Source organism: Schistocerca cancellata, chromosome 11 (assembly GCF_023864275.1).
Source record: "Schistocerca cancellata isolate TAMUIC-IGC-003103 chromosome 11, iqSchCanc2.1, whole genome shotgun sequence".
Taxonomy (NCBI): domain Eukaryota; kingdom Metazoa; phylum Arthropoda; class Insecta; order Orthoptera; family Acrididae; genus Schistocerca; species Schistocerca cancellata.
Genome location: NC_064636.1, coordinates 151328439 through 151354381, shown reverse-complemented (window position 1 = coordinate 151354381; position 25943 = coordinate 151328439). Strand labels below are relative to the sequence as shown.

General features: G+C 47.0%; 1 protein-coding gene across 1 annotated transcript in view; it reads right to left on the bottom strand.

Annotated features, from left to right (window-relative positions):
- LOC126108379 (polyhomeotic-proximal chromatin protein-like) overlaps positions 1-25943 on the bottom strand; it is a 390515-nt gene that overhangs the window by 117762 nt on the left and 246810 nt on the right. Inside the window, exon 3 of the mRNA XM_049913592.1 lies at positions 10077-10150. Within this exon, the coding sequence (XP_049769549.1) occupies positions 10077-10100 (24 nt within the window). The 5' untranslated portion in view covers positions 10101-10150. The remainder of the gene's footprint in view (positions 1-10076; positions 10151-25943) is intronic.

The window sequence follows — 25943 nt, the reverse complement described above, 5'->3', positions numbered from 1 at the left end:
ACGAAAGTTATAAAATTGGAGAAACTAAAAGCAGAAGGAAGGCTTAAAAGTTCACTACAGAAGGGGGTTGGTTATCCCAAAAAAAAAACTTCAAATGACTGACGTCATTTCACTGGCACGAATGAACTCTAGAACGCGATCGGCCGATCGCGTGTCATCTGCTAAAATTGACGATATATCAGGCGACAGCTGTAGACGGGCGCGTAACGGATGAAAAAAGGGGCACTCAATTAAAAGGTGTCTTACCGTCCACAACTGAGAGCAGTGGGGACAGAGTGGGGGAGGATCGCCGCTTAAAAGATGTCGATGGCTAAAAAGACAGTGCCCTATCCGGAGTCTAGCTAAAATTACCTCCTCCCGACGACGCGTTCGGGAGGAAGAGGTCCAAGCACAAGGAAGAGCTTTCACGTCCCGCAATTTATTTTGGGGAAGTGTCGACCAGTGCGCGTGCCATAAATGAACAACACGACGACATAAAACGCTCCGTAGATCGGCGACGGGAATCGATGGAATAGCTGGCCGAAGAAGAGAGACTGCAGCCTTGGCTGCAATATCGGCCGCCTCATTTCCGCAGATACCAACGTGTCCCGGGAGCCAGAGGAACGCCACCGAGACGCCCCCCAGGTGGAGCAAGCGCAGACAGTCCTGAATCCGGTGGACCAGAGGGTGCACAGGGTAAAGAGCACTTGGCAGGAATGTAGCGACTGTACGTGAATGCTGGCAGTGGTGGGTAAGAGGCGGTACGGTCGCAACAAGACCGGCCTCTGTTTAGGCCGGTATTACACTGTCAAATTTCTTTGTCCAATATCTTTGTCCAATATCTTTGTCAAATATATTTGATAGTGTAATAGGGACTCTGTCAAATGTCGTCCAATATTTGATCAAATCTAGGGCCTCGCTGTATATTTGATCAAAGAAACCGCTTGTCTTCTGTTCACTGTAATGTGACATGTTACCATATGGAGCGCTAGCATCGCTGCAGCGTTCTGTCGTCTGTAGTGTTTTTATAACCATTGCCGGTAAATACAATTGGTGTGTGCCGACAACTACAAAATTAATAGAGATGTCTGAAGCTGATGAGGCGCTTTACAACGTGAGGCACCCTGAATACAAAAATAGATTAAGAAGACTGGAGACCTAACCTGACCTAACCTAAGCTAACCTAACACAACCCTCTCCTGTAGCAAGGAATGGGAGTGTAATAGTGAGCCTGTCTTCAGAAGATGTAGCAGTTCTTAAGTGAATATTGTGCTTTGTGATATGAGGATACACTTCATTGAGCACATACAGAAATGTATGCTCATCCATTCTTAAGTAATTGATGTACGACTTGACGTCTTCCACTGTAAGCTCACGTAACAAGTTTTGTTGAATGCTTTTATCGTGTCGTCGTAAAACCCACGGCTTCACCCAGATTAGATTAGTTTTTTGTTCCATAGATCCGTGGTGAGGAGAGCCTCGTGGATGTGGAACATGTCGATTTTTTTTAAGCTGAAATAACAATACTAATAGTATGAATAAATACAATACACCATTTGTTTCTATTAAAAATTTCGTCAATGGAGTAGAAGGAGTTGGCCAGTAGTAAGTCTTTCAGGCTCCTTTTAAACTGATCTTTATTTCTAGCTAAATTTTTTTATGTTTCCTGGCAAATTATTGAAGATGAGTGTTCCCGAGTAGTGGACACCTTTTTGAACTAAAGTAAGTTGGTTGGTTTGTGGGATTAAAGGGACCAGACTGAAATGGTCATCGGTCCCTTTTTCCAAATACTAAAAACACCCACAGAGAATAAAAACGAGTAACAGAATAGATCACAGACGCTTTTAAGTCCTTGTACAGATCATTTTTGTTCCTGGTATTGTATGTATGAACTGAGTTGTTTGTTGGAAAAAGAGATATATTATTTACGACAAATTTCATTAAGAAGTAAATATACTGAGAGGCAGTAGTTAGTATACCCAGTTCTTTGAAGAGGTTTCTGCAGGAGGTCCGTGAATTTACTCCACAAATAATACGTATTACACGCTTTTGGACCTTGAAAACTTGTTTGACTTCAAGATTTACCCCAAAATATTATCCCATATGACATTATGGAATGAAAGTATGCAAGCTTTTTCATTTTTATGTTGCCTATGTCTGCTAACACTCGAATTGCAAATACAGATTTGTTAAGGCGTTTCTGCAGTTCTGTTGTGTGCTCCTCCCGACTGAATTTATTATCAAGTTGTAATCCCAGGACTTTTAAGACTGTCAACCTCGTATGTATGGTTCCATTTTTTCTCCCACTTCTTTTCCGCATGTGCACACAATGCAATTGGAGTACGTAGAACTGCTGCGGTTAGTAACAAGTTGTTGTCAGCCATCTTGAACTTTGACGAAAAATTTGATGACAGTGTAATACCCCCTCTAGCGCTACGTCAAAGATCTTTGTCAAATATATTGGACGGAATATTTGATCACATCTTTGATCAAATCTTTGACAAAGAAATTTGATAGTGTAATACCGGCCTTAGGCACGTGGCACTACCGAGAGGGAAGGCCATCGCGCTGGGTGTGTCGCTCTGGCGCGCCGTGCTGGGCCCGCAGCAGTTGGCACCACAGTGGCTCAACAGACTGTCAGAAATCGTGGCAGCAGGAGAGTTCTCGTGGTCATCCCACGCATCCAGACTGAAAATTTCTACGTCAGTCTGGTGATTTGATCTCTCGTACCGCAATTTAAAAAAATGGTTCAAATGGCTCTGAGCACTATGGGACTCAACTGCTGCGGTCATAAGTCCCCTAGAACTTAGAACTACTTAAACCCAACTAACCTAAGGACAGCACACAACACCCAGCCATCACGAGGCAGAGAAAATCTCTGACCCCGCCGGGAATCGAACTCGGGAACCCGGGCATGGGAAGCGAGAACGCTACCGCACGACCACGAGATGCGGGCGTACTGCAATTAACTAACACCACTGCAGCGGGTGTTTTCCAACACGATAACGGGTGACCGCATACCGCCGTTGTAACCCGGCGTGCACTGCAGAGTGCCGACAGGTTGCCTCGGCCTCCTCGATCACCATATCTGCCTCCGACCGAGCACATATGGGACTCCATCACATCACAACTTCTGCGTTACTGACAACCGGTATAAACCGCCCCTTTATTGACCGACCGAGTGCATGAGGCACGGAACTCCATACCACAAATCGAAACCTGGCACCTGTACAAGACAACGCATGCTCGTTTGCATGCATGCGTTCAACATTCTGGCAGTTACACCGGTTATTAATGTACGAGTATTTCACACCTGCAAATTGCTTAGCTCACTTTTTTTATATTAACCTGTGCTCTTGCAATATTAGTCAAATATATTACATATGCCAATCAATGTATTCCAGAAATTTCATTACTCTTCATTAATTATATTTTTGGTACTGTGATTTTTTTCCCGTCAGTGTGACGTTTGGCTGAAGAGCGGTATTATTCGTTGTGCGCCTGCCACTTTGTGGGGAACTGGAATGACAAGAAAGCAACAAAACGGAGCTGTTGCTTCAGTCGCTCAGCTGACTCGGAAGATGGCCGGAAGACGTACGGCATAAACATCACGTAAAGAAACACGGTGTCCGCGCCTGGAAACTAACGCACCAGAAACTGGCACAGTTTGCTACGGCACTGTGAGAGGCAGAGGAGAACTTGGAAGAAGTGTCGAACATAGTGGATACTGAAACTTCCTGGCAGAGGAAGTCTGTGTGCCTGGGACCATCGCCTTTCGCAAGCAAGTACCCTACCAAATGAGCAATCGAATCACGACTCACGACCCTCCCCCGGATCCTTTACTTCCGCCCGTGGCTTATCACCTAGCTTCCAAAGCCCGCAAAGGTTCTCCTGCATTCTCCAGCAGCGCAACGCTCGCAGTGTGTGCAGGACTGCCGTCAAGTTTGGAAGGCAGGAGATGAGGAACTGGCCGAAGCAATGTTGTGGTGGGGGTAGCGAAATGGCTCTGAGCACAATGGGACTTAACATCTGTGGTCATCAGTCCCCTAGAACTTAGAACTACTTAAACCTAACTAACCTAAGGACATCACGCACATCCATGCCCGAGGCAGGATTCGAACCTGCCACCGTAGCGGTCACGCGGTTCCGGACTGCAGCGCCTAGAACCGCTCGGTCACCGCGGCCGGAGGGGGTAGCGAGTCGCGAGTCGCAGAGCATTTGCCTGGGCAAGGCGCACACTTCCCATCAGTCGTGAAAAGTTTCAAAGCAGCGCACACTCCGCCGAACAGAGAAAATTCGTTCCGGAAAACAACGGACATTGCCTTGAAAACAGGGTATAAGATGAACATCGGCAAGAGTGAAAGAAGTGTAACGAAATACAGCGGCCAAAGTAAACGAAGGGTGGTTAAATACTGTCCAGTCAAACCATGTGTTGCTCAATCAATTAGATTACGAAGTAGGGGGCAAGAAAAATAAAAAAAAATTACTTTGGTTATTTGAGCAACGAAGTAAGTGGACGATGGCAGAACTACAGAGGATATATAATGCGGACTGGAAAATGAAAATAATAATAATAATAATAATAATAATAGTAATATAAATATCACATACATTCAGCAACTGATAGATTCACATTAAGCAGAAAGGAAGGAGGAAGGGGATTTATCGACATAAAAAACCTACATTATGGACAGGTAGAAAATGGTTCAAATGGCTCTGAGCACTATGCGACTTAACTTCTGAGGTCATCAGTCGCCTAGAACTTAGAACTAATTAAACCTAACTAACCTAAGGACATCACACACATCCATGCCCGAGGCAGGATTCGAACCTGCAACCGTAGCAGTCCCGCGGTTCCGGACTGAGCGCCTAGAACCGCTAGACCACCGCGGCCGGCATGGACAGGTAGACAATTTAAGAAAATTCTTTCTAGAACGAGCAGAAACTAGCAAAATACACAAAGCAATCACTCATATAAATACACTCCTGGAAACTGAAATAAGAACACCGTGAATTCATTGACCCAGGAAGGGGAAACTTTATTGACACATTCCTGGGGTCAGATACATCACATGATCACACTGACAGAACCACAGGCACATAGACACAGGCAACAGAGCATGCACAATTTCGGCACTAGTTCAGTGTATATTCACCTTTCGCAGCAATGCAGGCTGCTATTCTCCCATGGAGACGATCGTAGAGATGCTGGATGTAGTCCTGTGGAACGGCTTGCCATGCCATTTCCACCTGGCGCCTCAGTTGGACCAGCGTTCGTGCTGGACGTGCAGACCGCGTGAGACGACGCTTCATCCAGTCCCAAACATGCTCAATGGGGGACAGATCCGGAGATCTTGCTGGCCAGGGTAGTTGACTTACACCTTCTACAGCACGTTGGGTGGCACGGGATACATGCGGACGTGCATTTTCCTGTTGGAACAGCAAGTTCCCTTGCCGGTCTAGGAATGGTAGAAAGATGGGTTCGATGACGGTTTGGATGTACCGTGCACTATTCAGTGTCCCCTCGACGATCACCAGTGGTGTACGGCCTGTGTAGGAGATCGCTCCCCACACCATGATGCCGGGTGTTGGCCCTGTGTGCCTCGGTCGTATGCAGTCCTGATTGTGGCGCTCACCTGCACGGCGCCAAACACGCATACGACCATCATTGGCACCAAGGCAGAAGCGACTCTCATCGCTGAAGACGACACGTCTCCATTCGTCCCTCCATTCACGCCTGTCGCGACACCACTGGAGGCGGGCTGCACGAGGTTGGGGCGTGAGCGGAAGACGGCCTAACGGTGTGCGGGACCGTAGCCCAGCTTCATGGAGACGGTTGCGAATGGTCCTCGCCGATACCCCAGGAGCAACAGTGTCCCTAATTTGCTGGGAAGTGGCGGTGCGGTCCCCTACGGCACTGCGTAGGACCCTACGGTCTTGGCGTGCATTCGTGCGTCGCTGCGGTCCGGTCCCAGGTCGACGGGCACGTGCACCTTCCGCCGACCACTGGCGACAACATCGATGTACTGTGGAGACCTCACGCCCCACGTGTTGAGCAATTCGGCGGTACGTCCACCCAGCCTCCCGCATGCCCACTATACGCCCTCGCTCAAAGTCCGTCAACTGCACATACGGTTCACGTCCACGCTGTCGCGGCATGCTACCAGTGTTAAAGACTGCGATGGAGCTCCGTATGCCACGGCAAACTGGCTGACACTGACGGCGGCGGTGCACAAATGCTGCGCAGTTAGCGCCATTCGACGGCCAACACCGCGGTTCCTGGTGTGTCCGCTGTGCCGTGCGTGTGATCATTGCTTGTACAGCCCTCTCGCAGTGTCCGGAGCAAGTATGGTGGGTCTGACACACCGGTGTCAATGTGTTCTTTTTTCCATTTCCAGGAGTGTACATCGGCTACACCACTGCAATTTCATAACCACTTCTTCAACCCTTTAGATCACATAACATCAACAGATACGAAGAAAGTAAATTGGAAAAAGAAAACACTACATGGCAAGCACCTGTATCATCTAACACAGCCACACATCGATCAAGACGCATCCAACACATGGCTAAGAAAAGGCAATATATACAGTGAGACGGAAGGATTCATGATTGCAATACAGGATCAAACAATAAACACCAGATATTACAGCAAGCATATTATTAAAGTTCCCAATACCATAATAGATAAATGCAGACTTTGCAAACAACAAATAGAAACAGTAGATCACATCACAAGTGGATGTATAATACTAGCAAATACAGAATACCCCAGAAGACATAACAATGTAGCAAAAATAATACATCAACAACTTGCCATACAACATAAACTAATAAAACAACACGTTCCCACATACAAGTATGCACCACAAAATGTACTGGAGAATGATGAATACGAATTATACTGGAACAGAACCATTATAACAGATAAAACAACACCAAATAAACCTGACATCATACTCATCAATAAAAAGAAGAAATTAACACAATTAATCGAAATATCCATACCCAATACAACAAATATACAAAAGAAAACAGGAGAAAAAATTGAAAAATACATCCAACTGGCTGAGGAAGTCAAGGACATGTGGCATCAGGATAAAGTTGACATTATACCAATTATACTATCAACTACAGGAGTCATACCACACAATATCCACCAGTACATCAACGCAATACAGCTACATCCAAACGTATATATACAACTACAGAAATCTGTAAGTACTGATAGATGTTCAATTACCCGAAAGTTCCTAAATGCAATGTAACATATACCGTACAGTTAAAAGGAAGTCACGCTCGATCAAGGTCCGCGTCACTTTCCATTTCTAATCAGACATAACGTCTGAGAAAGGAAAGAAAGAAATAACAATAATAATAATAATAATAGTAATACTGAAAAGAAGTATGTTACGACGTAGTTATTGCTTAAATTTCAGAAACTGACCCCTGAAAATATGTAAAACTATGTGCAGTTAGTGATAAACGTACGTGAAGCGTGCACGATAGACAGGAGAATCAACAAGTAGTGTTAGAGAAGTGTGCTTAAGATTAGGTGCGTAGCTGAGATAATCGCCGAAGAGGCGCCGAATCGGAGAAATTTATGGCAAGGGTGAGTTGATAGAACACGTAGTGAGGCATCAAGGAATGGTCAAGGGAAGTGTGTGTGTGTGGGGGGGGGGGGGGGGGGGGAAGAAGACGAAGGGCTGAGAGTGCAAAGGCAGGTGCATGCTCAGGCGAATCCAGCAGTTGTGGACCCGTGAACATCCTTGCACGGAACAGAGCAGCACGAGAACAGTGCCTGGGCCCAAGACTACTACTACTACTACTACTACTACTACTACTACTACTACTACTACTACGACGACGACGACGACGACGACAAATTCATATGATAAAGACCGTGCTGACAAACTGTCCTCTCTAACCTTACCCCTCTCACATAAACGCAGGAAATGACGCAAAATGCCAAAAAGTACAGATTTGAAATGAACTGTGTCGACATCAACCACTGCCAGCAAGAGGGGAAGGTGGAGACTATGTAAAGAAACACCGTGAGTAGCTTACAGACCAACTTTGTATAGAAAACGCTGTGTTAAGCCTAAAAGAACGACAAAGTAAACGTACAAACGAGTGTATACAATTTACAGAACACCACAGAAGATACTTTGTAAATAAAAGCGAAACGCGTCTGGTGTAATTCTTTTTAATTACATTGCAGTCAGCTCAAGACAGATAACCTATAACAACCGATATTAATATTTTTATTATTATTATTATTCGCGAATAAGCGCATTAGGACTACGTTAAGTATTTGCCTCCTTTCGTGGCCATATCGCTCTGTTCACCTTCCTGTCGGCCTACCTTCTCTCCTCGGACCACTTTCCTACAGGCATACCGAGACTCTACTTTATCTTCGGTAAGTGTAGAAGCTCAAGCAACGAACTGAAATTTCTGCAAAGGCTCGGAGGTGAGCCCGGGTCTGGTGCTTGCTAGCCTCACGCACTGTCCACTGCAGCGCCCTGACTGTGTGCGTAACACAGCTGGACAGACTGGTCCAGTCGCGGTTTCTCTAGGAAGGTCTAATTACATCATTTACACTAGAAGTGGTTGTTGTGGTCTTCAGTCCTGAGACTGGTTCGATGCAGCTCTCCATGCTGCTCTATCCTCTGCAGGCTTCTTCATCTCCCAGTACCTACTGCAGCCTACATCCTTCTGAATCTGCTTAGTGTATTCATCTCTTGGTCTCCCTCTACGATTTTTACCCTCCACACTGCCCTCCAATACTAAATTGGTGATCCCTTGATGCCTCAGAACATGTCCTACCAACCGATCCCTTCTTCTACTCAAGTTGTGCCACAAACTCCTCTTCTCTCCAATTGTATTCAATACCTCCTCATTAGTTATGTGATCTACCCATCTAATCTTCAGCATTCTTCTGTAGCACCACATTTCGAAAGCTTCTATTCTCTCCTTGTCCAAACTATTTATCGTCCACGTTTCACTTCCATACATGGCTACACTCCATACAGAAACTTTCAGAAACGACTTCCTGACACGTAAATCTATACACGATGTTAACAAATTTCTCTTCTTCAGAAACACTTTCCTTCCCATTGCCAGTCTACATTTTATATCCTCTCTACTTCGACCATCATCAGTTATTTTCCTCCCGACATGGCAAATCTCCTTTACTACTTTAAGTGTCTCATTTCCTAATCTAATTCCCTCAGCATCACCTGACTTAATTTGATTACATTCCATTATCCTCGTTTTGCTTTTGTTGATGGTCATCTTATACCGTCCTTTCAAGACACTGTCCATTCCGTTCAACTGCTCTTCCAGGTACTTCGCTGTCTCTGACAGAACTACAATGTCGTCGGCGAACCTCAAAGTTTTTATTTCTTCTCCATGGATTTTAATACCTTCTCCGAACTTTTCTTTTGTTTCCTTTACTGCTTGCTCAATATAGAGATTGAATAACATCGGGGAGAGGCTACAACCCTGTCTCGCCCCCTTCCCAACCACTGCTTTCCTTTCGTGTCCCTCGACTCTTATATAACTGCCATCTGCCTTCTGTACAAATTGTAAATAGCCTTTCGCTCCCTGTATTTTACCCCTGCCACCTTTAGAATTCGAAAGAGAGTATTCCAGTCAACATTGTCGAAAGCTTTCTCCTAGTCGACAAATGCTAGAAACGTAGGTTTGCCTTTCCTTAATCTTTCTTCTAAGATAAGTCATAGGGTCAGTATTGCCTCACGTGTTCCAATATTTCTACGGAATACAAGCTGATCTTCCCCGAGGTCGCCTTCTACCAGTTTTTCCAGTTGAGGTATATCCGGGATTTCCCCATTACGTACAGAGCTGGGTTGGTATTGGAATACCGTAGTCCCGCGGCAATAGATTTAAGAAGGGGAAAATGGAGACGGGCTGACGTGAAACAGACTTCAAGTGTGTGCACTAGGGCAGTCGGTGCAGGTGTGTTAGTCACAATGCCAGGGTGCAGCAGTGGCTCGTAGCAGTCTCCACCACACAGACGCAGGGAGTATACGCCTAGAGACAGGAGCAGGGAGGCCGGGCTGGCAGGGCTGGCGTACCTGGTGCTGAGGCTGCTGCTCCATGGCCCCGGCGGCGTCACCCGGCGGCTGCGCTCATAGGACGGCCACTGCGTCTGCACATGCAACACACCAACACACAGGGTGACTCACACAGTAGAACACACGGGCATAAGCGGACAGAGAGAGAGAGAGAGAGAGAGACAAAGAGAGAAAGAGAGAGAAAGAAAGAGAGAAAGAAAGAGAGAAACAGAAAGAGAGAGAGAGAAAGAAAGAAAGAGAGAGAGAGAAAGAAAGAGAGAAAGAATCAGAAAGAGGAAAGAAACAGAAAGAGAGAGAGAGAAACAGGAAGAGAGAGAGAGAGAGAGAGAGAGAGAGGAAGAAAGAGAGAAAGAGACAGAGAAAGAGAGAGAGAAACAGAAAGAGAAAGACAAAGAGAAAGACAAAGTGAGAGCGAGAGACAGAGAGAGAGAAATAAAGAGAGAGAGGACGAAAGACAGAAACAGAGAGAGAGAAAGAGAAAAAGAGAAACAGAGAGAGAAAGACAAAGTGAACGAGAGAGAGAGACAGAAAGAGAGAAATAAAGAAAGAAAGAGAGGACGACAGACAGAAACAGAGAGAAACAGAAAGAGAGAGAGAGAGAGAAACAGAAAGAGAGAGAGAAACAGAAAGAGAGAGAGAGAAACAGAAAGAAAGAGAGAGAAACAGAAAGAAAGAGAGAGAAACAGAAAGAAAGAAAGAGAGAGAGAGAGAGAGAAAGAGACAGAGAGAAAGAGACAGAGAAAGAGAGAGAGAAACAGAAAGAGAAAGACAAAGAGAAAGACAAAGCGAGAGCGAGAGACAGAGAGAGAGAAATAAAGAGAGAGAGGACGAAAGACAGAAACAGACAGAAAGAGAAAGAGAGAGAGAAAGAGACAAAGAGAAACAGAGAGAGAAAGACAAAGTGAACGCGAGAGAGAGAGAGAGAGAGAGAGAGAGGAGAGAGAGAGAGAGAGAGAGAGAGAGAGAGAGAGAGAGAGAGAGGACGAAAGACAGAAACAGAGAGAAAGAGAAAGAGAAAGAGAGAGAGAGAGAGAGAGAGAGAGAGAGAGAGAGAGAGAATGACGTTAACAACATATCGCATCAGCAAAATACACTACTGGCCATTAAACCTGCTACACCACGAAGATGACGTGCTACAGACGCGAAATTTAACCGACAGGAAGAAGATGCTGCGATATGCAAATCATTAGCTTTTCAGATCATTCACACAAGGTTGTCGCCGGCGGCGACACCTACAACGTGCTGACATGAGGTAAGTTTCCAATCGATTTCTCATACACAAACAGCAGTTGGCCGGCGTTGCCTGGTGAAACGTTGTTGTGATGGCTCGTGTAAGGAGGACAAATGCGTACCATCACGTTTCCGACTTTGATAAAGGTCGGATTGTAGCCTATCGCGATTGCGGTTTATCGTATCGCGACATTGCTGCTCGCGTCGGTCGAGATCCAATGACAGCTAGCAGAATATGGAATCGGTGGGTTCAGGAGGGTAATACGGAACGCCGTGCTCGATCCCAACGGCCTCGTATCACCAGCAGTCGAGATGACAGGCATCTTATCTTCACGACTGTAACGGATCGTGCAGCCACGTCTCGATCCCTGAGTCAACAGATGGGGACGTTTGCAAGACAACAACCATCTGCACGAACACTTCGACGACGTTTGCAGCAGCACGGACTATCAGCTCGGAGACCGTGTCTGCGGTTACCCTTGACGCTGCATCACAGACAGGAGCGCCTGCAATGGTGTACTCGACGACGAACCTGGGTGCACGAATGGCAAAACGTCATTTTTTCGGATGAATCCAGGTTCTGTTTACAGCATCGTGATAGTCGCATCCGTGTTTGGCGACACCGCGGTGAACGCCCATTGGAAGCGTGTATTTGTCATCGCGATACTGGCGTATCACCCGGCGTGATGGTGTGGGGTGCCATTGGTTACACGTCTCGGTCACCTCCTGTTCGCATTGACGGCACTTTGAACAGTGGACGTTACATTTCAGATACGACCCGTGGCTCTACCATTCATTCGACCCCTGCGAAACCCTACATTTCAGCAGGATAATGCACGACCGAATGTTGCAGGTCCTGCACGGGCCTTTTGGATGCGAAAAATGTTCGACTGCTGCCCTGGCCAGCACATTCTCCAGATCTCTCACCAATCGAAAACGTCTGGTCAATGGTGGCCGAGCCACTGGCTCTCCACAATACGCCAGTCACTACTCTTGATGAACTGTGGTATTGTGTTGAAGCTGATGGGCAGCTGTACCTGCACACGCCATCCAAGCTCTGTTTGACTCAATGCCCAGGCGTATCAAGGTCGTTATTACGGCCAGAGGTGGTTGTTTTGGGTACTGACTTCTCGGGATCTTTGAACTCAAATTGCGTGAAAATGTTAGTTCGGGTATAATGTATTTGTGCAATGAATACCCGTTTATCATGTGCATTTTTCCTTGGTGTAGCAATCTTAATGGCCAGTAGTGTATAATTAATGTAATGCAGTTAGCGGTTGGGTTGCTTGGGTTCAAATGGCTCTAAGCACTATGGCACTTAACATCTGAGGTGATCAGTCCCCTAGACTTGGAACTACTTAAACATAACTAACCTAAGGACATGACAGACATCCATGCCCGAGGAATCGAACCTGCGACCGTAGCAGCAGCGCGGTTGCAGACTGAAACGCCTAGAACCGCTCGGCCACAGCGGCCGGCGGTTGTTTGGGGGGAAGAGACCGTACAGCCAGGTCATCGGTCTCATGGGATAAGGGAAGAACGGGGAAGGAAATCGGCAGTGCCCTATCAAAGGAACCATCCAGGCATTTGCGTGGAGCGATTTAGGGAAATCACGGAAAACCTAAATCTGGATGGGCGGACGCGGGATTGAACCGTGGTCCTCCCAAATGCGAGTCCTGTGTGCTAACCAATGCGCCACGTCGCTCGGTTCTGCAGTTTCGGGAATACACGTCTCAAGATCACATACTTAAATGATTAACACTGCAAGAATCACAGGTTAATGTAAGCGCGAGCTAAGTCAGTGCAAATCTGAAATGCTGGCGAGTTAATACCCGATTTAACTGCTAGACTGTTGAATGCATGCTTGGGAAGGAGCGTGCTTTCCGTTCTAGATCTGCCGCATGTCAGATTATGCGGTGGAGTTCTGGGTCTCTTGTCCGTCAGTACAGGGACGGTTAATGCTGTCTGTTGACGACGCTGGAATTTTCATCGGATTATGTCCAATATGTATTCCAGTGCAGACAAATACGGTGACTGAACAGGCCGAGGCAGTATGTCGGCACTCTGTGCAGCGTGTTGGGTTACAAGAGCCGTATGTGGACGAGCGTTATCCTGTTGGAAAACAACCCCTGGAACGCTGCTCACGAATGGCAGCGCAACAGGTTGAGCGACCAGACTCACGTACAAATTTACGGTCAGGGTGATTCAGACTGGCGCGAGGTTGCTCGTCCTGTCACACCAAATCGCGCCTCACACCGTAACTCTGGGTGTAGGTTGACTGTGTCTACCACACAGACTGGACTCCTAAGCAACAAACGGCCATCGCTGGCACCGAGGCAGAACCAGCTCTCACCAGCAAACAGACCTCCACGCTGCACTCCAATCAGCTCTCGCTTGAAATGACTGAAGTCGCAAATGGCGGTGGTTTGGGATGAGTGGAATGCAGGCTATAGGCTGTCTGGCTCGGACCTGTCCTCGAAGTATCCGGTTCGTAAGAGTTCGTTGCGGCAACGGCCTTGCCGCAGTGGCTACACCGGTTCCCGTGAGATCACCGAAGTTAAGCGCTGTCGGGCGTGGCCGGCAGCTGGATGGGTGACCATCCTGGCCGCGGTGCGCTGTCGCCATTTTTCGGGGTGCCCTCAGCCTCGTCGTGCCAATTGAGGAGCTACTCGACCGAACAGTAGCCGCTCCGGTCAAAGAAAACCATCTTAACGACCGGGAGTGCGGTGTGCTGACCACATGCCCCTCGTATCCGCATCCTCACCCGGGGATGACACGGCGGTCGGATGGTCCCCATGGCCCACTTGCGGGCTGAAGACGGAGTGCTTAAAAAGAGCTCGTTGTGTCACTGTGCTGACAACTGCAGGTGTGACACGTACGTACAGGTTGTACCCGTGGGTAGATTGCTCCTCCCAAACCCCTGGACCGAAATGAACCAAATTTGGCACACATGTTAGTCAGTAGGCCTACCTGGAAACAACTACTGTGGTGCTAAGAACCACCGAGCTCGTATTGGATTGTGGGTGACGGACGGAGAAGGGCAGCGCGGGATTAGCCGAGCGGTCTTAAGCGCTGCAGTCATCGACTGAGTGGCTGGTCCCGGCGAAGGTTCGATTCCTCCTTCGGGTATGGGTGTGTGTGTTTGTCCTTAGGATAATTTAGGTTAAGTAGTGTGTAAGCTTAGGGACTGATGACCTTAGCATTTCAACATTTGACAGAGAAGGGTCGAGCATCAGGAGAGAAGGAGATGATGAAGATTGCAAAAAATGTATTATCAGGCAACGCCACGCACTCCGCTAGTATTAAAAAGCAATCCGGATTGCAGTAAGGTTTTTATTTTTATTTATTTTTATTTTTTTTTTACTTCAGGTGAGTAGTTTCGGTATATTAAAACCATCTTCGGACCGGAGGCAGATCCGACATCGACTTACAGCTCGGTCACACTGCGTCCCATTGCCTTCGACAGTTTTGGAAAGTCAAGGGCGTTACAATCTTTCTGTCAGCGCGGTCAGATTCTCTTTTAACATCCTCGGACGGGGTCGATGCCCCGACGCAGCCGTGATTGTGGTGTGGGTGGAGGGTGCTGCACGGCGCCTTTAGCTCTTACAAAGACGCCAAACGCCTGTGAACGAGGTACCAGTATGTCTGTCCCAGAAAGGACGGGTCGAACACGGCACACTCCTTCCCCAGTTACTGCAATAATCAGACAACTTTGGCGAAATATATGGCGTGAAGAGGGAAATGTGCTATTACGTATTCTACATGATCAGCGGTGACACTGAAAAGCAAGATTGGAAAGCAAATTCGGCGAAACAGACACGAGTCAGTTAGCCTTCAATGGCTGCCAATCAGGACAAATTAACACCTAAATACCGAACAGTGCTCTCACATTTGCAAACCACCTCATACAACAGAATCACCAACCACCTGGCATAAAACCACTAACAAGCACCTGATTATAATTTGAAGACAGCTGATACACCCCCTCCCCCACTACAAAAAAAAATCTCTGTAGTAACAAAAAAATGGTTCAAATGGCTCTGAGCGCTATGGGACTTAACATCTATGGTCTTCAGTCCCCTAGAACTTAGAACTAACTAACCTAAGGACAGCACACAACACCCAGTCATCACGAGGCAAAGAAAATCCCTGACCCCGCCGGGAATCGAATCCAGGAACCTGGGCGTGGGAAGCGAGAACGCGACCGCACCTCTGTAGTAACACCCTATTCGTCCAACAAATTATCTTTCGACGTTATAATTTACGCCTAAAACTTCGATAGAGATTTTGTCTACTTGCTTCCAATAAAGCTGCGATTTCAGTTCATAGATTCCGAGCTATATCCCGACTATAGTATTTTTCATCTTCAGGATGTCACAAACTCTTTTCCCGAACTAAACTTGTAAGTTTTTTTTGCAGCCCGTCCTTTTTCTCTGCGAACGTCGACCGATTCGAGCGAAGAAAACTGATCTTAATTTTCAGCTACAATCTGCTACACTGTTACCGTGCACGTGCTAGTCCGTCGATTTGAAAAGATCGCCCGTTGTCAGCCGACGTCGGCGACGCCGTGGGCGCAGCTTTGTGAGTCCTGCATCAGCGCCATATTCCGGAGGGACTACCTACCGGGCAGCTGTCTCGAGCCAGACGCTCAGATGTCTGCGACGCGCGCGCGCCTCCTTGCGACGACCGCGCGCAACCGTCCCTCCACTGCACACGCGGGTCCTCGCCCTTCTCTTATTTCAAGCGGCGCGGACGCGCATGCGCAATGGCGCTCATCTGCTTATCGACCCGCGTCACAGCAGGCCAACGGGGCACGGAGGAAAAAAATAAACGCCGATCGCGAGTGTCGGCGGCGCGCCTGCGTGGCCGGCAACGGCGCTCAGCGCGCGATCTGGCGGTGAGACGTGGAGTCAACGACGCCACGAGGCACGAGCGGCCTGAGGGGGGGGGAGGGAGGGAGAGTGGCTGTGGAGGGGGAACGGCCAATGGGAGCGCGCGGTGCGGCGCGCTGCCGCCAATGGCGAGCGCCGGCCAGCCCATTCGCCGCGCAGCGCGCCCGTTCCCGCTTTTATTAGACGCCATTGATAGCGCCGGCAGACGCAACAGGTGGCCGGGCACGCGCAACAGGTGGTCAAAGCACAACAGTCCCAGGGTACGAGAGGATTATGTCAACTCTGTTCCTTCTGGCTTTACCCTCGTCTAATACTTCCATTCTCGTACAGCTGAAATGATCCACGTTGTACGAATATTTGCCCGCTTCAGCAAGGTGAATTTAAACAGCACGCTGCCCTCTTCATCTTGTAAAGCCATTTTGAACGTAATTGTTATTTCAGGGGCAGTCTCATTTCCAGGTCGTACTTCGGGGTCCTACACTATCCTCGTAACCTGACGCTCCAGTTCGTCTGCTTTGCGCGTGGCTCAACATCCTGAGCCGTACGTTACAGTAGGGGATATTGTTATTTTCCATACATTTCTTTGGAGTTCGAGAGACATTTTAGCATCGCAGATAATTACTGTCCGTAACCTCCATTACAACCCCTCGACCGGTATTTCATGCGCTTTTCAATGTCTTTATCCACTGAAGCTATGGATGTTATTACCGATGCCAGGTACTCGAACTCGTAGTTTGGTATTATAACCGCAGTGCCTAGACGCAGTTGCGGTTTCGAAGTGGCCGTCGTTCTTGAGTACTTGCAATAAGTTACGTATCTCTCCGTTTATTCCTGGTTCCTCTCCGTTCAACCGATGTGCACCAAAACAAAGGCTTTCTTAAGTTTATTATGGCGTGTAGACATTCTGTTACAAAATCTATGTCGTCAGCGTATAAGAGTGCCAATGGCGTTGGTTTCTGTGACATAGATCGCGACCGGATTGAGACCAGGAGGGTGAGAGGGGATCCCTGATTGATCCCAATTTTTACCTCCAGTTATTCGCTGATCCCTTCCGTCTTGATGTGTTCTTACACGTCGTCGAGAATGTAGATGCTTTTATAGTACTGTGGGACGCACTGCATGCCAAGAGCCTGTCATACAAGGTTTCTTGCCACTCGGTCGAGAGCTCTTTCGGCGTAAATAACCACAAGATGGTCATCTTTCTTGAGATTTTTGTATTCTCTCATCACGACTTCAATGGCGTGAATAGCGTGTATGGTGCCTATAGTCTGTCTGTAAACTCGAGAGCGAGCAGCGCTTTTGGTGGGGGAAGTGGCCTTTCCCGGAAGAACGCTGTCACCGGCCTACAGGGGCACCCAAAATGTGTTGCGTGTTATCTGTCTAGCGGTGTAGATCGGCGTGCAGTGATACACGTCGTTTCTGTTGGTGGGATCTTAGCTGTCAGTGTCAGTGAGTTAATTTTATATACTTACTGATGTACTTCGATATCCGGAAGTGATCGATAACCGTCTAGCATTGCAAGAAAATATGCAGAATACGAAGAAGTGGAGGTATTTGCGGAGTAGCGAGCGTTCGATCGTCTCTAATGTTATTACAGCGTGTATTAACGAGGCGGCCCAAAAAGAATTGTTGGCTAATATTACCAGTCCCAATTAAAGGGCTGCAATGTATGCAAACGTCAGCCTCACCAAATGGGACACGTGAGTAAGGAACGGAAGAATAAGCCGCATGGTTTGCTGGAATCGCCACGAAGGAAAACTAATAATTTTGGGAGGAAACTCATCGTTATAGACAGTTCCAAAATCACGTAAAAACTTTGATGCCTATGGAACACTAAATCTGTATCTCGGTCACTATTCACCTGATTATAAGACATATTGCTTAAAACATGTGCGCACTAGCTATTCAAAACACTGCTGAAATTTCCTTCGAAACATGTACAGCGATTCTGGACTTCTAAGCAAAATGATTGACATTCGAAGTCCGTTCACATATTCATTTTTATTTTTTGGTAAAAACTTTATTTGTTAATCTACAGAAATGTTATCCTCTTCAAAATATTCCCCAATACATACTATACACTTATGCCAGTGCTTTTTCCAATTCCCGAAACACTTTAGGAGCTGTTTCTTCGGGACAGTTTATAAGTCTCTTAACTGAGCATTTTTAATCCCATCCATGCTTGTAAAACCGCTGTTCTTTAAGGCCTGCTTTGTAATGTTTATACCACTTGTCTGCCCTGGGTTTACTCATAACAGGCTCACCAAAAGCAATATCACCATTTCATACACTTTGTTCCATTCTTATAACAAAATTTAATACAGGTTCTGTAATTTATTTTTACACAAAACAAATAATCGTTGATGCTACCAAAACACATGTAACCTTTCTGACGGCTGACAACAGAGTAAATACCCAATATGCATAACATTGTACACATACTTTTGAGGCATGTTTAAAAAGACAGTGACAAAAAAGTAGTGCAAATCGGACTAATACTACACACAAAATTTTTAAACACTCTTCGTGTTGCAAGAATTGTTAAGTTTCAATGCAGTCCTTCAAAGAAAACTTCTACTTTTTAGTAGAAACTCAAAATAAGAACAAGCCTTAAATTCTACAGATTGATTGCATTATATGGGGTTCCTTTTACGAATAGCAACAGAGGAACATACATTCACATTAACAGGCATTCGGTTCTATGTTTGTAGTAGAATTTTCAAAATAAGAACAAGCCTTAAATTCTACAGACTGATTGCATTATATGGGGTTCGTTTTACGAATAGCAACAGAGGAACGTACATTCACATGAACAGGCATTCGGTTCTATGTTTGTAGCAGAATTCTGACTTCCGTTCTTATGTTAATAATATTTACTCTATAATGATGTGTTTCGGTAGAATGTATCATTTTTTGTGTTCCTTATGGTCTTAATACATTTGTCTAAAAATAAACACAGCCGACACGTATCTGTTCACGGCGTCGACACAGATGTAAAGCGCGCGCCGCGGCAGGGCCGGCACTACGTTGTGAAACAGCCTGTAGAAGCGCCCTGTGACGTAGCTGGGTTGGCAGAGTGGGGACTCGCTCGCTCGCTCTTCAGTTTACCGACAGACTATACGCGACTGGCAAAACGACAAATCACTGTACTTACTTTTAGTTTACTCATTTCATCTGTTTGGGAGTAGTCTTTCCCACACCTCCAGTGTTGGTTTTAATGCGCGATAGTTGCTGTACTCAGCTACATGACCATTATTTGTGCAGCAATACATTGCGTTACTTGGTCTGAACTCATCAAGCACTCTCTCTTCTGTTCAGGTGGGGTTAAACAGCTCGGTCAGCCGTGACACACTGCATCTCCCGCACGTCTCCGTGAGTTCAGTCGGTACCACTTCTCCATGTGCACGTGCGCTATTCTGGATAATGACGTACGCCACACGAACAGTACAATCACAACACCGTGGCTGTGTCGTACGAAAACTTACAAAATAATACACGTTTACACACTGCAACAGCAACAAGTATGACTCCTCCTTTAACAATGATACACTTCGCACCTCCTAACGCAAAGCCTTACTTCTTATTCACGAACGCTTTCGACTGGTGCCTCTGTCTTACGCCTTGGCTGCATGAGGACCACGTTAATCCCGGATCGGCTTCGTTTCTTCGGCCCACAATCCTTTTCCATCATTCGGCCGTCGCTACACTTCGCCCCGCTCCCGCGTTCTCCGTTGCAGCAGCCTCGCTCTCCGGCTCCTCCAGTCCCACCTGTGCCCCACCTCTTGCACCCCCTGCGTTCCGCACGTCCCCTTCACAGCTGTGTCCTCCCCTGCGACGTCTGAACGACGCGTCCTAGCAAAGTAGTCCGCCTACGCCTTTCTACCCCGGCTATACAGCTTTTCGTTGCCTCCATCCACAACTGGACGCCTACTCTGCAGTTCAGACTTAAGCGCTTGGCAGAGGGTTTCATCCAACACGTCCCAGAGATGGCAGCACCGTACGGCAGGTGGAATTTTACCGCCAGCGGCGAGAATGAGAACTGTTTTAAATACTTAAAATGGCGACGTTTTCTGAATTTGCGTGGTGTGAAACGAATTGAAATTCATCGACAGTTGAAGGAGACATGTGGTGATGGAGTTACGGATGTGTCGAAAGTGCGTTCGTGGGTGCGACAGTTTAATGAAGGCAGAACACCGTGTGACAACAAACCGAAACAACCTCGGGCTCGCACAAGCCGGTCTGACGACACGATCGAGAAAGTGGAGAGAATTGTTTTGGGGGATCGCCGAATGACTGTCGAACAGATCGCCTCCAGAGTTGGCATTTCTGTGGGTTCTGTGCACACAATCCTGCATGACGACCTGAAAATGCGAAAAGTGTCATCCAGGTGGGTGCCACGAATGCTGACGGGACGACCACACGGCTGCCCGTGTGGCATGTTGCCGAGCAATGTTGACGCGCAACGACAGCACGAATGGGACTTTCTTTTCGTCGGTTGTGACAATGGATGAGACGTGGATGCCATTTTTCAATCCAGAAACAAAGCGCCAGTCAGCTCAATGGAAGCACACAGATTCACCGCCACCAAAAAAATTTCGGGTAACCGCCAGTGCTGAAAAAATGATGGTGTCCATGTTCTGGGACAGCGAGAGTGTAATCCTTACCCGTTGCGTTCCAAAGGGCACTACGGTAACAGGTGCATCCTACGAAAATGTTTTGAAGAATAAATTCCTTCCTGCACTGCAACAAAAACGTCCGGGAAGGGCTGCGCGTGTGCTGTTTCACCGAGACAACGCACCCGCACATCGAGCTAACGTTACGCAACAGTTTCTTCGTGATAACAACTTTGAAGTGATTCCTCATGCTCCCTACTCACCTGACCTGCCTCCTAGTGACTTTTGGCTGTTTCTAACAATGAAAGACACTCTCCGTGGCCGCACATTCACCAGCCGTGCTGCTATTGCGTCAGCGATTTTGCAGTGGTCGAAACAGACTCCTAAAGAAGCCTTCGCCGCTGCCATGGACTCATGGCGTCAGCGTTGTGAAAAATGTGTACGTCTGCAGGGCGATTACGCCGAGAAGTAACGCCAGTTTCATCGATTTCGGGTGAGTAGTTAATTAGAAAAAAAATCGGAGGCCTTAGAACTTGAATGCACCTCTTATTTTTCCATGCGCGGGAGAAATGTAGTGATCGACATTGCGTCGACGAATCTCGCCAAACGAAAGACGCATTTATATTACGAGAAATCGGGAGTTGAGCAGCCTACAGGTTCAAATTTTGTGCCTGACCTGGACTCTTAACCTGGACGCCATGCTTCTCCTACGTTAGGCTGTACACCAGCGTAGTTGAAATGTGATGTATGGACGTCTTTACTGAAAGTGGAATGTAATTCACAAAAAATGTTAACGTTAACAAAATATGTGGACTACTCAGTCATCACAATGAGAACAAGGAGGAAAAAACATCACATTCACGTCTTGTATGGTACTTACAAGGGAAGCTCCCCATCGCACCCCCCCCCCCTCCTCAGATTTAGTTATAAGCTGGCACAGTGGATAGGCCTTGAAAAACTGAACACAGGTCAAACGAGAAAGCAGGAAGAAGTTCTGTGGAACTATGAAAAAAAATAAGCAAAATATACAAACTGAATAGTCCATGCGAGAAGATAGGCAACATCAAGGACAATGTTATCTCAGGATCGCCGTGGTGCCCGTGGTTAGCGTGAGCAGCTGCGGAACAAGAGGTCCTTGGTTCAAGTCTTCCCTCGAGTGAAAAGTTTAATTTCTTATTTTCAGACAAGTTCAGGCACTCACACCCAATCAACTTCGCTCTCCAAAATTCCAGGACATGTTCAGATTTGCTTGGACATATGCACGATTTGACGGTCTGCACAGAGAAAAGTTTGAAAACGTTAAAAACATATGTTTTGCCACAGGGAAAACTGTGCGACTGTGGAACTGTTGCATTCATTTGTTGCAGATTATGTGACAAACTCTTATGTTTTCATCACTTTTTCGGAGTGATCCACAAGAAAATCTAAATCGGGCAAGGTAGAAGAATTTTTTTACGCATTCGCGAAGTGTACAAGTTAGGTGGGTAGACAACATATTCCTGTCATGTGACGCACATGCCGTCACCAGTGTCTTATAGAATATATCAGACGTGTTTTGCTGTGGAGGAATCGGTTGACCTATGACCTTGCGATCAAATGTTTTCGGTTCCCATTGGAGAGGCACGTCCTTTCGTCTACTAATCGCACGGTTTTGCGGTGCAGTCGCAAAACACAGACATTAAACTTATTACAGTGAACAGAGACGTCACTGAACTAACGCACAGATCATAACTTTGCGAAAATAAAGAAAGTAAACCTTTCACCCGAGGGAAGACTTGAACCAAGGACCTCTCCTTCCGCAGCTGCTCACGCTAACCACGGGACCACGGCGCTCCTGAGCCTATAATATCCTTGATGTTGCCTATGTTGCGCATGGACTACTGAGTTTGCTTATATTTTTCATAGTTCCGCACAACTTCTTCCTGTTTTCTCGATTGACCTGTGTTCAGTTTTTTAAGCCTATCCACTGTGCCGACTTATAACTAAATCTGAGGGGGATCCGATGGGGAGGTTCCCTTGTTAGCTGAAGTACCATACACCACTTCTTTATACATGGAAATAATCACACGTCCATGTTTCAGTATTTCCTAAAACGACCAACGTAAATGAAAAACACACAGACTCACCAGCACTTAATTAAGTTAAGTATGTAGCAGATGTCCAAACTGACCACCGTATCCACGCTGACATAGCGCGGTAAATATTCAACTGCGACCCCTAGTAGCTGTACTCAGATTCCTTCGTTTGGTGCTGTGTTTCTACGGCTGTTTTAACCGCCTCGGCCATCCGGGCACGATTTCTGTGCAGCCCAAATTCTCAGACTGTGACGCGCAAGTAGCCCCATTACTCCCCCACTGCTGGAAGCAGTATTCGCCAAGTGCCGCAGGAGCATCCGCGCTGGAAGTACCCGAGGCCGTCCTCACTCACATTTACGTACAGCTTTCGGAAAAAAGGATTTGCGGCGAAGTGTAGGACAGAGAGACAGCTTCAAACGAAGGGATTTGAGTACAGCAACTAGGCGTTGCAGTTGAATATTTACGGCGCTACTTCAGCGTGGATACTGTGGTCTGTTTGAACCTTTACTACGGCATACTTACGTTAATTAAGTGCTGGCAGGTCTGTGTACATGAGGGTACTCGTTTTTTCATTCACGTTGCCCGTTTTAGGAAATGCTGAAACATGGACGTGTGATTGTTTTCCTGTCTAGAGAAGTGGTGTGTGGTACGGCAGCTAAGTACGATACAAGACGTGCATGTCATTTTGTTTTCTTAGTCTCATTATGACGACTGATAAGTCCACACATTTTCTTTATGCATATATTTTTTGTGACTTACATTCCTTTTTAGATTTAAGTGTCAGGAAGTCATTTCTGAAAGTATTTGTATGGAGTGTAGCCATGTATGGAAGTGAAACATGGACGGTAAATAGTTTGGACAAGAAGAGAATAGAAGCTTTCGAAATGTGGTGCTACAGAAGAATGCTGAAGATTAGACGGGTAGATCACATAACTAATGAGGAAGTATTGAATAGGATTGGGCAGAAGAGAAGTTTGTGGCACAACTTGACCAGAAGAAGGGATCGGTTGGTAGGACATGTTCTGAGGCATCAAGGGATCACCAATTTAGTACTGGAGGGCAGCGTGGAGGGTAAAAATCGTAGGGGGAGAGCAAGAGATGAATACACTCAGCAGATTCAGAAGGATGTAGGTTGCAGTAGGTACTGGGAGATGAAGAGGCTTGCGCGGGATAGAGTGGCATGGAGAGCTGCATCAAGCCAGTCTCAGGACTGAAGACCAAAACAAACAACAACATTCCTTTTTGGATAAAGACGTCCGCGTGTCAGATTTTAATTACGTTCGTGTAGCGCCGAACATGGGCAACTACGACCCCTACTTGCTATACTCAGCCGGCCGTTGTGACCGAGCGGTTCTAGGCGCTTCAGTCCGGAACCGCGCTGCTGTTACGGTCGCAGGTTCGAATCCTTCCTCGGGCACGGATGTATGTGATGTCCTTAGGTTAGTTAGGTTTGAGTTCTAGGGGACTGTTGACCTCAGGTGTCGAGTCCCACAGTCCTCAGAGCCATTTGAACCATTTGCTATACTCAGATTCCTTTGTTCGATGCTCTCTTTCTGTCCCACCCTTTCAGTCAAACTGTTTTCCCGCGCCTTGGAGGAACGTGGTGTGTTTTCTGTCGGACATCCACACACAAAAACGCCTTCGTTTTAACGACTGCCACTCCAACTCTCGCGCCACCCTTACACTGCTCTCGTATCTCGCGGTAACACTAAAGAAGTTACCCGTCTTTGAACTGTTTCGGTGTCCTCCGACCATTTCTGATAAACAGCGCAGCAACACTCGAAGAGAAGAGGTACGAGCGAGCGTAGCGTAGCCAGTCTCTTCACTAGATTTGTTGGATTTTTTAACTGTTCCCGGAGTAAAAGGCAGTGTTTGTACAGGGTGTTTCAAAAATGACCGGTATATTTGAAACGGCAATAAAAACTAAACGAGCAGCGATAGAAATATACCGTTTGTTGCAATATGCTTGGAACAACAGTACATTTTCAGGCAGACAAACTTTCGGAATTACAGTAGTTACAATTTTCAACAACAGATGGCGCTGCGGTCTGGGAAACTCTATAGTACGATATTTTCCACATATCCACCATGCGTAGCAATAACATGGCGTAGTCTCTGAATGAAATTACCCGAAACCTTTGAAAACGTGTCTGGCGGAATGGCCTCACATGCAGATGAGATGTACTGCTTCAGCTGTTCAATTGTTTCTGGATTCTGGCGGTACACCTGGTCTTTCAAGTGTCCCCACAGAAAGAAGTCACAGGGGTTCGTGTCTGGCGAATAGGGAGGCCAATCCACGCCGCCTCCTGTATGTTTCGGATAGCCCAAAGCAATCACACGATCATCGAAATATTCATTCGGGGCATTAAAGACGTCGGCCGTGCGATGTGGCCGGGCACCATCTTGCATAAACCACGAGGTGTTCGCAGTGTCGTCTAAGGCAGTTTGTGCCGCCACAAATTCACGAAGAATGTCCAGATAGCGTGATGCAGTAATCGTTTCGGATCTGAAAAATGGGCCAATGATTCCTTTGGAAGAAATGGCGGCCCGGACCAGTACTTTTTGAGGATGCAGGGACGATGGGACTGCAACATGGGGCTTTTCGGTTCCCCATATGCGCCAGTTCTGTTTATTGACGAAGCCGTCCAGGTAAAAATAAGCTTCGTCAGTAAACCAAATGCTGCCCACACGCATATCGCCGTCATCGATCCTGTGCACTATATCGTTAGCGAATGTCTCTCGTGCAGCAATGGTAGCGGCGCTGAGGGGTTGCCGCGTTTGAATTTTGTACAGATAGAGGTGTAAACTCTGGCGCACGAGACGATACGTGGACGTCGGCGTCATTTGGACCGCAGCTGCAACACGGCGAACGGAAACCCGAGGCCGCTGTCGGATCACCTGCTGCACTAGCTGCGTGTTGCCCTCTGCGGTTGCCGTACGCGGTCGTCCTACCTTTCCGCCACGTTCCTCCGTCACGTTCCCAGTCCGTTGAAATTTTTCAAACAGATCCTTTATTGTATCGCTTTTCGGTCCTTTGGTTACATTAAACCTCCGTTG